General features: G+C 47.5%; 1 protein-coding gene across 1 annotated transcript in view; it reads left to right on the top strand.

Moving 5' to 3' along the window:
• Positions 1–266: 266 nt before the first annotated feature.
• The window catches only part of LOC137466696 (protein FAM3A-like), a 32,876-nt gene continuing 15,447 nt past the window's right edge, over positions 267–17,695 (top strand). The window contains 2 exon segments of the mRNA XM_068178381.1: positions 267–425; positions 2,728–2,833. Of these exon segments, the coding sequence (XP_068034482.1) occupies positions 378–425; positions 2,728–2,833 (154 nt within the window). The 5' untranslated portion in view covers positions 267–377.

Genomic DNA, 17,695 nt, shown 5'->3' with positions numbered 1-17,695 from the left:
CCCCCATCTCAGGATACAGCTGCAGCCTCTCCGTGGGCGCCGCCATCTTGCCCCGCTTAAACCCCGCCCACTTCCGCCTTAATCCGCCATTCTCCCCTCCTCTCTACTCTACTTCCGCTTCCTCTCCTCGCTACTTCCGGGAGCCGCTCTGCCCTCCAGTCCTCCCAACTCGCTGCTCTGGGCGCTGCCGCTGCTTTTTTTTGGGCTCCGGGGGGGATTTTTGGGGTCCCCGCGGGGTTTTTTGGGGTCCCCGCGGGGTTTTTTGGGGTCCCCCGGGGTTTTTTGGGGTCCCCCCCGAGGATTTTGGGGTCCCCCCCGGTGTTTTTTGGGCTCCCCGCGGGGTTTTTTTTTGGGCTCCCCGCGCGGTTTTTGGGGCGATGCTGCTGACGGTGAAGGCGCTGCAGGGCCGCGAGTGCAGCCTGCAGGTGGGGGAGGGGCGGGGCCGGGGGGGGTTGGGGAATTTTTTGGGAATTTTGGGAATTTTTTTGGGAATTTTGGGAATTTTTTTGGGAATTTTGGGTTTTTTTTAGGGGATTTTGGGGATGTTTGGGGGGAATTTTGGGATTTTTGGGCGGTATTTTGGGGGGGTTTTAGGGGAATTTTCGGATTTTTGGGAGGAATTTTCGGATTTTTGGGAGGAATTTTGGGATTTTTTGGGGATTTTTTGGGGATTTTTTGGGGATTTTTTGGGGATTTTTTTGGGATTTTTTTGGGAATTTTGGGATTTTTTTGGGATTTTGGGGTTTTTTAGGGGATTTTGGGATGTTTGGGGGGAATTTTGGGGTTTTTTGGGGTTTTTTTTGGGAATGTTGGGGTTTTTTTAGGGGAATTTTCGGATTTTTGGGGGGAATTTTGGGAATTTTTGTTGATTTTTTGGGGATTTTTTTGGGATTTTTTGGGAATTTTGAGATTTTTTGGGAATTTTGGGGTTTTTTAGGGGATTTTTTTGGGAATTTTGGGGTTTTTTGGGGATTTTTTTTGGAATTTTGGGGTTTTTTGGGGATTTTTTTTGGGAATTTTGGGGTTTTTTGGGGATTTTTTTGGGAATTTTGGGGTTTTTTAGGGAATTTTCGGATTTTTGGGGGGAATTTAGGGATTTTTTTGGGAATTTTGGAGTTTTTTGGGGAATTTTTGGGAATTTTGGGTTTTTTTTTAGGGGATTTTGGGATGTCTGGGGGAATTTTGGGATTCTTGGGGGGAATTTAGGGATTTTTTTTGGGAATTTTGGGATTTTTGGGAGGATTTTTGGGGGAATTTTTTAGGGAATTTTCGGTTTCTTGGGGGGAATTTTGGGATTTTGGGGGGTGTTTTTGGGGATTTTAGGGGAATTTGGGGATTTTTTTGGGGAATTTTGGGGTTTTTGGGGGGAATTTTGGGGGTTTTGGGGTTTTTTAGGGGATTTGGGGATGTTTGGGGGGAATTTTGGGATTTTTGGGGGGGTATTTAGGGGGGTTTTAGGGGAATTTTCGGATTTTTGGGGGGAATTTTGGATTTTTGGGGGGAATTTTGGGATTTCTTTGGGGATTTTTGAGATTTTTTGGGAATTCTGGGGGTTTTTAGGGGATTTTGGGATTTTTTGGGGAATTTGGGGATTTTTTGGGGGGATTTTTAAGGGAATTTTGGGATTTTTGGGAGAATTTTGGGATTTTTTAAGGGAATTTAACGATTTTTGGGGATTTTTTTTATGATTTTGGGATTTTTGGGGGGATTTTTGGGGGAGTTTTGGGATTTTTTGGGATTGATTTTTTTGGGATTTTTTGGGATTATTCCGGGATGCATTTTGGGATTTTTTGGGAATATCCCGGGATGCATTTTGGGATTTTTTGGGACTGTTCCGGGATGCATTTGGGGATTTTTTGGGATTATTCCGGGATGCATTTTGGGATTTTTGGGGACTATTCCGGGATGCATTTTGGGATTTTTTGGGAATATTCCGGGATGCATTTTGGGAATATCCCGGGATGCATTTTGGGATTTTTGGGGACTATTCCGGGATGCATTTTGGGATTTTTTGGGACTATCCTGGGATGCATTTGGGGATTTTTTGGGAATATTCCGGGATGCATTTTGGGATTTTTTGGGAATATCCCGGGATGCATTTTGGGATTTTTTGGCATTGTTCCGGGATGCATTTTGGGATTTTTTGGGACTATCCCGGGATGCATTTTGGGATTTTTTGGGACTATTCCGGGATGCATTTTGGGATTTTTGGGGATTATTCCGGGATGCATTTTGGGATTTTTGGGACTATCCCGGGATGCATTTTGGGATTTTTGGGGATTATTCCGGGATGCATTTTGGGATTTTTGGGAATATCCCAGGATGCATTTTGGGATTTTTGGGAATATCCCGGGATGCATTTGGGGATTTTTGGGACTATCCCGGGATGCATTTTGGGATTTTTTGGGACTATCCCGGGATGCATTTTGGGATTTTTGGGGACTATCCCGGGATGCATTTTGGGATTTTTGGGGATTATTCCGGGATGCATTTTGGGATTTTTGGGGATTATTCCGGGATGCATTTTGGGATTTTTTGGGACTATCCCGGGATGCATTTTGGGATTTTTGGGACTATCCCGGGATGCATTTTGGGATTTTTGGGAATATCCCGGGATGCATTTTGGGATTTTTTGGGAATATCCCAGGATGCATTTTGGGACTATCCCGGGATGCATTTTGGGATTTTTGGGAATACCCCGGGATGCATGCGGCGCTCTCTCCCCAGGTGTCCCCCCAGGAGCGCGTGGGCGCTCTCAAGGCTCTGGTGGCCGAGCGGCTCCAGGTGCCCGCGGAGCAGCAGCGGCTCCTGTTCCGCGGCAAGGCCCTGGCCGGTGAATCCGCGACCGCGGGCTCCGGGGATTCGGGGATTCGGGAAATTGGGAATTCCGGGAAATTGGGAATTCCGGGAAATTGGGAATTCCGGGAAGTTGGGGATTCCGGGAAGTTGGGGATTTGGGAATTTGGGGAATTTGGCGATTGGGAATTCCAGGAAATTGGGGATTTGGGAATTGGGGAAATTCTGGGAAGTTGGGGATTGGGAATTCCGGGAAGTTGGGGATTGGGAATTCCGGGAAATTGGGGATTTGGGATTGGGAATTGGAGGTTTGGGAATTGGGGAAATTCCGGGAAATTGGGGATTGGGAATTGGGGAAATTCCGGGAAATTGGGAATTTGGGGATTTGGGCATTGGGGAAATTCCGGGGAATTCTGGGGAATTCCAGGAAAATGGGGATTGGGAATTGGGGAAATTCCAGGAAATTGGGGATTGGGAATTCCAGGAAATTGGGAATTGGGAAATTGCGGGAATTTGGGGATTTGGGGATTGGGGATTGGAGGTTTGGGAATTGGAGAAATTCCGGGAAATTGGGGATTGGGAATTCCAGGAAATTGGGAAATTGGGGATTTGGGGATTGGGGATTGGCGGTTTGGGAATTGGGGAAATTCCGGGGAATTGGGGATTGGAGATTGGGAATTTGGGGAAATGGGGATTTGGGGAATTGGGGTTTGGGAATTCCAGGAAATTGGGAACTTGGGAATTGGGGAAATTCCGGGAAATTGGGGATTGGGAATTACAGGAAAATGGGAAATTGGGGATTTGGGGATTGGGAATTGGAGGTTTGGGAATTCCAGGAAATTGGTAAATTGGAGATTTGGGGATTGGGAATTGGAGGTTTGGGAATTGGGGAAATTCCGGGAAATTGGGGATTGGGAATTCCGGGAAATTGGGGATTGGGAATTGGGAAATTGCGGGAATTTGGGGATTTGGGGATTGGGAATTGGAGGTTTGGGAATTGGGGAAATTCCGGGGAATTGGGGAAATTCCGGGAAATTGGGGAAATTCCGGGAAGTTGGGGATTGGGAATTGGGAAATTGCGGGAATTTGGGGATTTGGGGATTGGGGATTGGAGGTTTGGGAATTGGAGAAATTCCGGGAAATTGGGGATTGGGAATTCCAGGAAATTGGGAAATTGGGGATTTGGGGATTGGGGATTGGCGGTTTGGGAATTGGGGAAATTCCGGGGAATTGGGGATTGGGAATTCCGGGAAATTGGGGATTGGGAATTGGGAAATTGCGGGAATTTGGGGATTTGGGGATTGGGAATTGGAGGTTTGGGAATTGGGGAAATTCCGGGGAATTGGGGATTGGGAATTCCAGGAAATTGGGAAATTGGGGATTTGGGGATTGGGAATTGGAGGTTTGGGAATTGGGGAAATTCCGGGAAATTGGGGATTGGAGATTGGGAATTTGGCGATTGGGAATTTGGGGAATTGGGGATTGGGAATTCCAGGAAATTGGGAATTTGGGAATTGGGGAAATTCTGGGAAATTGGGGATTGGGGATTCTGGGAAATTGGGCAAATTCCAGGAAATTGGGGATTTGGGATTGGGGATTGGAGGTTTGGGAATAGGGGAAATTCTGGGAAATTGGGGATTGGGGAAATTCCGGGGAATTGGGGATTGGGAATTCCGGGAAATTGGGGATTTGGGATTGGGGATTGGAGGTTTGGGAATTGGGAATTGGAGGTTTGGGAATTGGGGAAATTCCAGGAAATTGGGAATTTGGGAATTACAGGGGATTGGGACTTCCGAGAAAATTGGGGAATTTGGGAATTGGGGATTTGGTGATTTGGGGGATTGGGGATTGGAATTTGGGAATTGGAGGTTTGGGAATTCCAGGAAATTGGGAAATTGGGGATTGGGAATTGGAGGTTTGGGAATTGGGGAAATTCCGGGAAATTGGTGATTGGGAATTCCGGGAAATTGGGGATTGGGAATTGGAGAAATTCCGGGAAATTGGGGATTGGGAATTGGGGAAATTCTGGGGAATTGGGGATTGGGAATTCCGGGAAATTGGGAATTTGGGGATTTGGGCATTGGGGAAATTCCGAGGAATTCCGGGGAATTCCAGGAAAATGGGGATTGGGAATTGGGGATATTCCAGGAAATTGGGGATTGGGAACTGGGGAAATTCCAGGAAATTGGGGATTGGGAATTCCAGGAAATTGGGAAATTGGGGATTTGGGGATTGGGAATTGGAGGTTTGGGAATTCCAGGAAATTGGGAAATTGGGGATTTGGGGATTGGGAATTGGAGGTTTGGGAATTCCAGGAAATTGGGAAATTGGGGATTTGGGGATTGGGAATTGGAGGTTTGGGAATTGGGGAAATTCCGGGAAATTGGGGATTGGGAATTCCGGGAAGTTGGGGATTGGGAATTGGGAAATTGCGGGAATTGGGGATTTGGGGATTGGGAATTGGAAGTTTGGGAATTTGGGGAAATTCCGGGAAATTGGGGATTGGGAATTGGGGAAATTGTGGGAATTCCGGGAAATTGCGGGAATTCCGGGAAATTGGGGATTGGGGAAATTGGGGATTTGGGGATTGGGGAAATTCTGGGAAATTGGGGATTGGGGATTCCGGGAAATTGGGGAAATTCCGGGAAATTGGGGATTGGGAATTCGGGGGATTTGGGGATTTGGGATTGGGAATTGGAGGTTTGGGAATTGGGGAAATTCCGGGAAATTGGGGATTGGGAAATTCCGGGAAATTCCGGGAAATTGGGGATTGGGAATTCCGGGGATTTGGGGATTTGGGATTGGGAATTGGAGGTTTGGGAATTGGGGAAATTCCGGGGAATTCCGGGAAATTGGGAATTGGGGATTGGGAATTCCGGGGAATTGGGGAAATTCTGGGAAATTGGGGATTGGGAATTCCGGGAAATTGGGAATTTGGGGGATTTGGGAAATTCCGGGAAATTGAGGATTGGGAAATGGGGAATTTGGCGATTGGGAATTTGGGGAATTGGGGATTGGGAATTGGAGGTTTGGGAATTGGGGAAATTCCGGGAAGTTGGGGATTGGGAATTCCGGGAAGTTGGGGATTGGGAATTCCAGGAAATTGGGGATTTGGGAAATTCTGGGAAATTGGGGATTGGGAATTGGGGAAATTGCAGGGAATTGCGGATTGGGAATTCCAGGAAGTTGGGAATTTCGGGATTTGGGATGAGGGATTGGAGGTTTGGGAATTGTGGGAATTCCGGGAAATTGGGGATTGGGAATTGGGGAAATTCCGGGAAATTGGGAATTGAAAATTTTGGGAATTTGGGGATTGGGACTTCCGAGAAAATTGGGGAATTTGGGAATTGGGGATTGGGGATTGGGAATTTGGGGAATTTGGGAAATTGGCAATTTGGGAAATGGGGAATTGGGGGAATTTTACGAATTTGGGGGGATTTGGGAGATTTTATGAGATTTTTTCGGGAATTTTGGGGGATTTCAATGATTTTTTTTTTTAATTTTGGGGGGATTTTGGTGCATTTTGGGAGTTTTGGGGGGATTTTTTGGAATTTTGGGAGATTTGGGGTAATTTTGGGGGGATTTTGGGAGGATTTAGGGGGTTTTTGGGAGATTGGGGGGATTTTGGAGGGATTTTGGGGGGTTTTTTGGGGATTTTGGGGGATTTGGGGGGACTTGGGGAGGTTTTGGGGGGATATGGGGGATTATTTTGGAATGTTAGGGGAATTTTGGGGGGATTTGGGGAGGATTTGCTCCATCTTCGGGATAATTTTGGGTCCATCTTCGGCATGTTTCGGGTCCATTTTTGGGTTAATTTTCTCCATTTTCGGGGGTGTTTTGGGTCCATAATTGGGGTAATTTTCTCCATTTTTGGGGGTGTTTCGGGTCCACTTTGGGGGTGTTTCGGCTCCATTTTCGGGGGTGTTTCGGGTCCATTTTTGGGTTAATTTTCTCCATTTTCGGGGGTGTTTCGGCTCCATTTTTGGGTAATTTTCTCCATTTTTGGGGGTGTTTCGGGTCCATTTTGGGGGTGTTTCAGCTCCATTTTCGGGGGTGTTTCGGCTCCATTTTTGGGATAATTTTCTCCATTTTCGGGTTAATTTCGGCTCCATTTTTGGGATAATTTTGCTCAATTTTTGGGGTGTTTCGGCTCCATTTTTGGGGTGTTTTGGGTCTATTTTCGGGTTAATTTCGGCTCCATTTTCGGGGTAATTGTCTCCATTTTCGGGGTGTTTCGGCTCCATTTTTGGGGTAATTTGCTTCATGTTCACCTCCCTTTTCGGGGTGTTTTGGGTCCATTTTTGGGTTAATTTTGCTCAATTTTTGGGGTTTTTCGGCTCCATTTTTGGGTTAATTTCAGCTCCATTTTCGGGGTAATTTTCTCCATTTTCGGGGCAATTTTCTCCATTTTTAGGGGTGTTTCGGCTCTATTTTCGGGGTAATTTTGTTCCATGTTCGCCTCCTTTTTGGGGTGTTTCGGATCCATTTTCTGGGTTAATTTCGGCTCCATTTTCGGGTTAATTTTCTCCATTTTCGGGGGTATTTCGGCTCTGTTTTCGGGGGTGTTTCGGGTCCATTATCGGGGTAATTTCGGGTCCATTTCCGGGTTAATTTCGGCTCCATTTTCGGGATAATTTTCTCCATTTTCGGCGTAATTGTCTCCATTTTCGGGGGGGGTTCGGATCCATTTTTGGGTTAATTTCGGCTCCATTTTTGGTTTAATTTTGCTCAATTTTTGGGGTGTTTCGTGTCCATTTTTGGGTTAATTTTGCTCAATGTTTGGGGTGTTTCGGCTCCGTTTCCGGGGGTGTTTCGGCTCCGTTTTTGGGTTAATTTTGCTCTATTTTTGGGGTGTTTCGGCTCCGTTTCCGGGGGTGTTTCGTGTCCATTTTTGGGTTAATTTTGCTCTATTTTCGGGGTGTTTCGGCTCCGTTTTTGGGGTAATTTGGCTCAGTTTCGTGGTGTTTCGGCTCCACCTCCGTTTTTGGGTTAATTTCACTCAATTTCGGGGTGTTTCGGCTCCGTTTCGGGGGTAACTCGCTCCATGTTCGCCTCCTTTTGGGGTGTTTCGGGTCCATTTTTGGGTTAATTTCGGGTCCATTTTTGGGTTAATTTTGCTCCATTTTTGGGTTAATTTTGCTCAATTTTTGGGGTGTTTCGGCTCCGTTTCCGGGGGTGTTTCGTGTCCATTTTTGGGTTAATTTTGCTCAGTTTTTGGGGTGTTTTGGGTCCATTTTCGGGTTAATTTCGGCTCCATTTTTGGGTTAATTTTGCTCAAGTTTTGCGGTGTTTCGGCTTCATTTTCGGGGTAATTTCAGGTCCATTTTCGGGTTGATTTCGGCTCCATTTTTGGGTTAATTTTGCTCATTTTTCGGGGTGTTTCGGCTCCGTTTCCGGGGGTGTTTCGGCTCCGTTTTTGGGTTAATTTGGCTCAATTTTTGGGGTGTTTCGGCTCCATTTTTGGGTTAATTTCGCTCAATTTTGGGGTGTTTCGGCTCCGTTTCCGGGGTGTTTCGGCTCCGTTTTTGGGGTAATTTGGCTCAGTTTCGTGGTGTTTCGGCTCCACCTCCGTTTTTGGGTTAATTTCACTCAATTTCGGGGTGTTTCGGCTCCGTTTCGGCGGTAACTCGCTCCATGTTCGCCTCCTTTTGGGGTGTTTCGGGTCCATTTTTGGGTTAATTTCGGGTCCATTTTTGGGTTAATTTTGCTCAATTTTTGGGGTGTTTCGGCTCCATTTTTGGGTTAATTTCGCTCAATTTTGGGGTGTTTCAGCTCCGTTTCCGGGGGTGTTTCGGCTCCGTTTTTGGGTTAATTTTGCTCAATTTTTGGGGTGTTTCGGCTCCATTTTTGGGTTAATTTTGCTCAATTTTCGGGGTGTTTCGGCTCCGTTTCCGGGGGTGTTTCGGCTCCATTTTTGGGTTAATTTTGCTCAATTTTCGGGGTGTTTCGGCTCCATTTTTGGGTTAATTTCGGCTCCATTTTTGGGTTAATTTTGCTCCATTTTTGGCTTAATTTTGCTCAATTTTTGGGTTGTTTCGGCTCCGTTTCCGGGGGTGTTTCGGCTCCGTTTTTGGGTTAATTTTGCTCTATTTTTGGGGTGTTTCGGGTCCATTTTCGGGTTAATTTTGCTCCATTTTCGGGTTAATTTCGGCTCCATTTTCGGGTTAATTTTGCTCAATTTTCGGGGTGTTTCGGCTCCGTTTTCGGGGTAACTTGCTCCATGTTCGCCTCCTTTTGGGGTGTTTCGGGTCCATTTTTGGGTTAATTTCGTGTCCATTTTCGGGTTAATTTTGCTCAATTTTTGGGGTGTTTCGGGTCCATTTTTGGGTTAATTTTGCTCAATTTTTGCGGTGTTTCGGCTCCGTTTCCGGGGGTGTTTCGGCTCCATTTTTGGGTTAATTTCGCTCAATTTTGGGGTGTTTCGGCTCCGTTTCCGGGGGTGTTTGGCTCCATTTTTGGGTTAATTTTGCTCAATTTTTGGGGTTAATTTCGTGTCCATTTTCGGGTTAATTTTGCTCAATTTTTGGGTTAATTTAGCTCAGTTTCGGGGTGTTTCGGCTCCGTTTCCGGGGGTGTTTCGGCTCCATTTTTGGGTTAATTTTGCTCAATTTTCGGGGTGTTTGGCTCCATTTTTGGGTTAATTTTGCTCCATTTTTGGGTTAATTTTGCTCCATTTTTGGGTTAATTTTGCTCAATTTTTGGGGTGTTTCGGCTCCATTTTTGGGTTAATTTTGCTCAATTTTCGGGGTGTTTCGGCTCCGTTTCCGGGGGTGTTTCGGCTCCATTTTTGGGTTAATTTTGCTCAATTTTCGGGGTGTTTCGGGTCCATTTTTGGGTTAATTTCGGCTCCATTTTTGGGTTAATTTTGCTCCATTTTTGGCTTAATTTTGCTCAATTTTTGGGTTGTTTCGGCTCCGTTTCCGGGGGTGTTTCGGCTCCGTTTTTGGGTTAATTTTGCTCTATTTTTGGGGTGTTTCGGGTCCATTTTCGGGTTAATTTTGCTCCATTTTCGGGTTAATTTCGGCTCCATTTTCGGGTTAATTTTGCTCAATTTTCGGGGTGTTTCGGCTCCGTTTTCGGGGTAACTTGCTCCATGTTCGCCTCCTTTTGGGGTGTTTCGGGTCCATTTTTGGGTTAATTTCGTGTCCATTTTCGGGTTAATTTTGCTCAATTTTTGGGGTGTTTCGGGTCCATTTTTGGGTTAATTTTGCTCAATTTTTGCGGTGTTTCGGCTCCGTTTCCGGGGGTGTTTCGGCTCCATTTTTGGGTTAATTTCGCTCAATTTTGGGGTGTTTCGGCTCCGTTTCCGGGGGTGTTTGGCTCCATTTTTGGGTTAATTTTGCTCAATTTTTGGGGTTAATTTCGTGTCCATTTTCGGGTTAATTTTGCTCAATTTTTGGGTTAATTTAGCTCAGTTTCGGGGTGTTTCGGCTCCGTTTCCGGGGGTGTTTCGGCTCCATTTTTGGGTTAATTTTGCTCAATTTTCGGGGTGTTTGGCTCCATTTTTGGGTTAATTTTGCTCCATTTTTGGGTTAATTTTGCTCCATTTTTGGGTTAATTTTGCTCAATTTTTGGGGTGTTTCGTGTCCATTTTTGGGTTAATTTTGCTCAATTTTCGGGGTGTTTCGGCTCCGTTTCTGGGGGTGTTTCGGCTCCATTTTTGGGTTAATTTAGCTCAGTTTCGGGGTGTTTCGGCTCCATTTTTGGGTTAACTTGGCTCAGTTTCGGGGTGTTTCGGGTCCGTTTTTGGGTTAATTTGGCTCAGTTTTGGGGTGTTTCGGCTCCGTTTCCGGGGGTGTTCCGGCTCCATTTTTGGGTTAATTTTGCTCAATTTTTGGGGTGTTTCGTGTTCATTTTTGGGTTAATTTCGCTCAGTTTCGGGGTGTTTCGGCTCCGTTTCCGGGGGTGTTTTGGCTCCATTTTTGGGTTAATTTTGCTCAATTTTTGGGATGTTTCGTGTCCATTTTTGGGTTAATTTTGCTCAATTTTTGGGGTGTTTCGGCTCCGTTTCCGGGGGTGTTTCGTGTCCATTTTTGGGTTAATTTTGCTCAATTTTCGGGGTGTTTGGGCTCCGTTTCGGGGGTAACTCGCTCCATCTTCGCCTCTCTCGGGGTGCCCCCAGACGAGCGCCGTCTCTGCGATTATTCCATCGGGCCCTCGGCGCGCCTCAACCTCGTCCTGAAAGCGCCCGCGGGGGGGGGAGGGGCGCGCCCCCCGGGGGGGGGAGGGGCCGGGGCTGCCCCTCCCCCCCCAACCCCGGCCTCGGGGGACCCCCCCCGCCCCCCCCCCCGAGCCCCTTCGGCCCGGGGCTGGCGCAGATTTTGGGGCGACATTTCGGGAGCCACGAGGGACCCCGCGTGCTGCAGCAGCTGCTCAAGGTGGGGAGGGGATTTGGGGGGATTTGGGGAATTTTGGGGGGGATTTATGGGGGATTTGGGGAATTTTGGGGGGGATTTGGGGGAGTTTGGGCAAGTTCAGGGGAATTTTGGGGAGATTTGGGGGATTTGGGCAATTTAGGGGGAATTTAGGGGGGATTTGGGGGGGATTTGGGGAATTTTAGGGGGAATTGGGGGGATTTTGGGGGGATTTGGGGAATTTTAGGGGGAGTTTGGGGGGATTTGGGGGGATTTGGGGGGAGTTTGGGCAATTTACGGGGAATTTTGTGGGGATTTGGGGGGATTTGGGCAATTTTAGGGGAATTCTGGGGTGATTTTAGGAGGAATTTGGGGGATTTGGGGATTTTGGGGAATTTATGGGGATTTTTGGGGGATTTTCAGGGGATTTGGGGGGATTTTAGGAGGAATTTGGGGGAATTTTGGGGGGATTTGGGGGGAGTTTGGGCAATTTACGGGGAATTTCGGGGGGATTTATGGGGATTTGGGGGGATTTGGGCAATTTTAGGGGAATTTATGGGGATTTGGGGAATTTTGGGGGGAGTTTGGGGGGATTTGGGGGGAGTTTGGGGGATTTATGGGATTTGGAGGGGATCTGGGGAATTCTGGGGGGATTTGGGGGGAGTTTGGGCAATTTTAGGGGAATTTTGGGGGATTTATGGGGATTTGGGGGGATTTTGGGGCAATTTTGGGGGATTTGGGGGAATTTTGGGGGACTTTAGGGGGATGTTGGGGGGATTTTAGGGGAGATTATAGGGAAATTGGGGTTTTGAGGGGATTTTATGGGGATTTTGGGGCATTCTGGGGGGATTTTAGGGGAATTTGGGGGGATTTTGAGGGGGATTTTGGGAGATTTGAGGGGATTTCGGGGAGTTTGGGGGAGATTTGCGGGGTTTTAGGGGAACTTTGGGGGGATGTTGGGGAAATTGGGGGATTTTTGGGCGGGTTTGGGGGAATTTGGAGGGAATTTGGGGGGATTTTGGGGGGGTTTGTGGATTTTGGGGGATTTTTAGTGGATTTCTGGGGATTTGGGAGACTTTGGGTTTTTTGAGGGGATTTTGGGGTGTTCAGGGGGAGTTTGGGGGGATTTTGGGGTTTTTGAGGGGATTTGGGGGGGTTTTGAGGGGATTTTGGAGGGTTTGGGGGAGATTTTGGGATTTAAGGGAAATTCGGGGCTCTTTGATGGGATTTTTTGGGGACTTGGAGGAGATTTTTTGGGGTTTTTGAGGGTTCCGGGTCAGTTTTGGGGTTATTTTGGGGATATCGGGGTGGATTTTGAGGTTCTGGGGGGATTTTGGGGTTATTTTGGGGGGCCTCGATCATTTTTTGGGGGTTCTGGGTGGTCCAGGGTCACTTTTTGGGGTTCTGGGTGGGATTTTGGGGTGGATTTTGGGGTCCCGGGTCAGTTTTGGGTCCATTTTTGGGGGTCCCAGGCCACTTTTGGGGTTCTGGGTGGGATGTTGGGGGTCCCGGGTCTCTTTTGGGTTCATTTTTGGGGGTCCCGGTTCATTTTTGGGGGTTCTGGGTGGGATTTTGGGGTCCCGGGTCTCTTTTGGGTCCATTTTTGGGGGTCCCGGTTCATTTTTGGGGTTCTGGGTGGGTTTTTGGGTCCATTTTTGGGGGTCCCGGTTCATTTTTGGGGGTTCTGGGTGGGATTTTGGGGTCCCGGGTCAGTTTTGGGTCCATTTTGGGGTTTCTGGCTCAGTTTTGGGGGTTCTGGGTGGGATTTTTGGGTTCCCGGGTCAGTTTTGGGTCCATTTTTGGGGTATCTGGCTCAGTTTTGGGCGTTCTGGGTGGGATTTTGGAGGTCCCGGGTCTCCTTGGGGTCCATTTTTGGGGGTCCCGGTTCATTTTTGGGGTTCTGGGTGGGATTTTGGGGTCCCGGCTCAGTTTTGGGTCCATTTTTGGGGTTTCTGGCTCAGTTTTGGGGGTTCTGGGTGGGATTTTGGGGGTCCCAGGGTGGATTTTGGGGTGGATTTTGGGGTCCCGTGTCAGTTTTGGGGTGGATTTTTGGGGTTTCTGGCTCAGTTTTTGGGGTTCTGGGTGGGATTTTAGGGTGGATTTTGGGGGGTCCCGGGTCAATTTTGGGGGTTCTGGGTGGGATTTTGGGGGTCCCGGCTCAGTTTTGGGTCTATTTTTGGGGTTTCTGGCTCAGTTTTGGGGGTTCTGGGTGGGATTTTGGGGGTCCCGGCTCAGTTTTGGGTCCATTTTTGGGGTTTCTGGCTCAGTTTTGGGGGTTCTGGGTGGGATTTTGGGGTCCCGGGTCTCTTTTGGGTCCATTTTTGGGGGTTCTGGCTCAGTTTTGGGGGGTTCTGGGTGGGATTTTGGGGTCCCGGGTCTCCTTGGGGTCCATTTTTGGGGGGTCCCGGTTCATTTTTGGGGTTCTGGGTGGGATTTTGGGGTCCCGGGTCAGTTTTGGGTTCATTTTTGGGGGTTCTGGCTCAGTTTTGGGGGTTCTGGGTGGATTTTGGGGGTCCCAGGGTGGATTTTGGGGTGGATTTTGGGTCCCGGCTCAGTTTTGGGGTGGATTTTTGGGGTTTCTGGCTCAGTTTTTGGCGTTCTGGGTGGGATTTTAGGGTGGATTTTGGGGGGTCCCGGGTCAATTTGGGGGTTCTGGGTGGGATTTTGGGGGTCCCGGCTCAGTTTTGGGTCTATTTTTGGGGTTTCTGGCTCAGTTTTGGGGGTTCTGGGTGGGATTTTGGGGGTCCTAGGGTGGATTTCTGGGTGGGATTTTGGGGGTCCCGTGTCAGTTTTGGGTCCATTTTGGGGGTTCTGGCTCAGTTTTTTGGGGTTCTGGGTGGGATTTTGGGGTGGATTTTGGGGGTCCCGGGTCAATTTTGGGGGTTCTGGGTGGGATTTTGGGGTCCCGGGTCAGTTTTGGGTCCACTTTTGGGGGTTCTGGCTCAGTTTTGGGGGTTCTGGGTGGGATTTTGGGGGTCCCGGGTCTCTTTTGGGTCCATTTTTGGGGGTCCCGGTTCATTTTTAGGGGTTCTGGGTTGGATTTTGGGGGTCCCGGCTCAGTTTTGGGGTGGATTTTTGGGGTTTCTGGCTCAGTTTTGGGGGTTCAGGGTGGGATTTTGGGGGTCCCAGGGTGGATTTTGGGGTGGATTTTGGGGTCCCGTGTCAGTTTTGGGTCCATTTTGGGGGTTCTGGCTCAGTTTTGGGGGGTTCTGGGTGGGATTTTAGGGTGGATTTTGGGGGTCCCGGGTCAATTTTGGGGGTTCTGGGTGGGATTTTGGGGTCCCGGGTCAGTTTTGGGTTCATTTTTGGGGGTTCTGGCTCAGTTTTTGGGGTTCTGGGTGGGATTTTGGGGTCCCGGGTCTCTTTGGGTCCATTTTTGGGGGTTCTGGCTCAGTTTTGGGGGGTTCTGAATAGGATTTTGGGGTCCCGTGTTAGTTTTGGGTCCATTTTGGGGTTTCTGGCTCAGTTTTTGGGGTTCTGGGTGGGATTTTGGGGTGGATTTTGGGGGTCCCGGGTCAATTTTGGGGGTTCTGGGTTGGATTTTGTGGTCCCGGGTCTCTTTTGGGTTCATTTTTGGGGTTTCTGGCTCAGTTTTGGGGTTCTGGGTGGGATTTTGGGGGTCCTAGGGTGGATTTTGGGGTGGATTTTGGGGGTTCCGGGTCAGTTTTGGGTCCATTTTTGGGGGTCCCAGGCCACTTTGGGGGTTCTGGGTGGGATTTGGGGTGGATTTTGGGGGTCCCGGGTCTCTTTTGAGTTCATTTTTGGGGTTTCTGGCTCAGTTTTTGGGGTTCTGGGTGGGATTTTGGGGGTCCCGGGGTGGATTTTGGGGGGTCCCAGACCACTTTTGGGGTCCTGGGTGTGATTTTGGGGGTCCCGGGTCAGTTTTGGGTCCATATTTGGGGGTCCCGGGTCAGTTTTTGGGGTGGATTTTTGGGGTTTCTGGCTCAGTTTTTGGGGTTCTGGGTGGGATTTTGGGGTGGGTTTTGGGGGTCCCGGGTCAATTTTGGGGTTCTGGGTGGGATTTTGGGGGTCCCGGGTCTCTTTTGGGTTCATTTTTGGGGTTTCTGGCTCAGTTTTGGGGGTTCAGGGTGGGATTTTGGGGGTCCCAGGGTGGATTTTGGGGTGGATTTTGGGGTCCCGTGTCAGTTTTGGGTCCATTTTTGGGGGGTCCCGGTTCATTTTTGGGGTTCTGGGTGGGATTTTGGGGGTCCCGGGTCAGTTTTGGGTCCATTTTTGGGGGTCCCGGTTCATTTTTGGGGGTTCAGGGTGGGATTTTGGGGGTCCCGGGTCTCCTTGGGGTCCATTTTTGGGGTCCCGGTTCATTTTTAGGGGTTCTGGGTGGGATTTTGCTGTCCCGGGTCAGTTTTGGGTCCATTTTTGGGGGTTCTGGCTCAGTTTTGGGGTGTTCTGGGTGGGATTTTGGGTTTATTTTTTGGGGTGCCCCCCCAGGACTACGAGCGGGGCCTGCGCGGGCTCAGCCTGGACGAGCTCGAGCGTTTGGGGGCGCGGCTGCTGCAGGAGGGGGGAGGGGCGCCCCTCCCCCAGCCCCTCCCCCACCCCCCCGAGTGCGGCCCCGCCCCCACCCCCTGAGCGGGACCCCAAAACCCCCGAATTCACCCCAAAAATCCCTGAGTGTACCCCTAAATCGCCCCGAATTTACCCGAAAGAAATCCCCAAAAACCCCAAATTTAAACCGAATTTACCCAAAAAATCCCCACATTTACCCAAAAATCCACAAATTCGACCCCAAAACCCCCGAATTCACCCCAAAAATCCCCGAGTGTACCCCTAAATCGCCCCGAATTTACCCGAAAATCCCCAAGGTCACGCCGGATTTACCCCAAAAAAATATCCAAATTTACCCGAAAATCCACAAATTCACCCCGAAAATCCCCGAATTCACCCCGAAAAACCCAAATTTAAACCGAATTTAGCCAAAAAAATCCCCGAATTTACCCAAAAAACCCCAAATTTAAACTGAATTCACCCCAAAAAACCCAAATTTAGACCAAATTTACAAAAAAAATTTCCAAATTTACCTGAAAATCCAAAATTCACCCCGAAACCCCCCGAATTCACCCCAAAAAACCCAAATTTAAACTGAATTTACCCAAAAAATCCCCGAATTTACCCAAAAATCCACAAATTCTCCCCAAAAATCCCCGAATTCACCCTAAAAATCCCCGGTTTTATCCCAAATCCACCCAAAAATCCCTGAATTTACCCCAAAAAAACCCCAAATTTAAACCGAATTTACAAAATAAGATTATAAATTTTCCCCAAAATCCACAAATTCACCCCGAAAACCCCCGAATTCATCCCAAAAACCCAAATTTAAATCGAATTTACCAAAATAATCCCCAAATTTACCCAAAAATCCACAAATTCACCCCGAAAATCCCGGAATTCACCCCAAAAACCCAAATTTAAACCGAATTTACCAAAAAAATCCCCAAATTTACCCAAAAATCCACAAAGTCGCCCCAAAAATCCCGAATTCACCCAAAAAATCCCTGAATTTACCCAAAAAAACCCAAATTTAAACCGAATTTACAAAAAAAGAATACAAATTTACCCAAAAATCTACAATTTTACCCCAAATTTACCCAAAAATCCCGGAATTTTACCCCAAATTCCCCAATTGTCCCCCAATTTCAGCCCAAATTAACCCAGAAATCCCTGAATATTCCCTGAATTTACCCAAAAATCCCTTATTTTACCCCAAATTTACCTAAAAATCTCCAAATTCACCCCAAATTTGCCCAAATTTACCCTAAAATCCCCAATTTTACCCCAAATTTACCCAAAAATCCCAAATTTTACACCAAATTTACCCAAAAATGCACAAATTCACCCCAAAAATCCCCAGTTTTACCCCAATTCCACACAAACATCCCCGAATTTACCCAAAATTTACCCAAAAAACCCCAAATTTACACTGAATTTCCCCCCAAAATCCCCAAATTTACCCAAAAATCACCAATTTTAGACCAAATTCACCCGAAATTTACTGAAAAGTCCATAAATTTACCCAAAAAATCTCCAAATTCCTACCAAAAATCCTCAAATTCACCCCAAAATCCACAAATTTTCCCTAAATTCTCCCAGATTCAACCAAAAATTCTCAAATTCACCCAAAAAACCCCAAATTTACTCAAAATTAACCCCAAAATCCCAAAATTCACCAAAAAATTCAAAATTCACCTCAAATTTCTCCAAAAATCCCAAAATTTACCCCCAAATTCCCAAATTTCTCAAAAGTCACCCAAAATTCATCCAAAAATCCCCAAATTCACCCTAAAATTTGCCCAAAAAATCACAAATTTCCCAAAATTCACCCCAAAATTCCAAAAATTTCCAAAATTTACCCTAATATCCCCCAAATCTCCCCGAATTCACCCCAAAATTCCAAAATTTCCCCCCAAATTCCCAAAAAAATCTCGAAATTCACCTAAAAATCCCCAAATTCACCCCAAAATTTCCAAATTTCACAAAATTCAACCCAAAATTTCAAAAAAATCCCTAAGTTCACCCCAAAAATCCCC

Source organism: Anomalospiza imberbis, unplaced genomic scaffold (assembly GCF_031753505.1).
Source record: "Anomalospiza imberbis isolate Cuckoo-Finch-1a 21T00152 unplaced genomic scaffold, ASM3175350v1 scaffold_411, whole genome shotgun sequence".
NCBI classification, from domain to species: Eukaryota; Metazoa; Chordata; class Aves; order Passeriformes; family Viduidae; genus Anomalospiza; species Anomalospiza imberbis.
The sequence above is the reverse complement of the archived record's forward strand: the minus strand, read 5'-3'. Positions and strand labels throughout refer to the sequence as shown.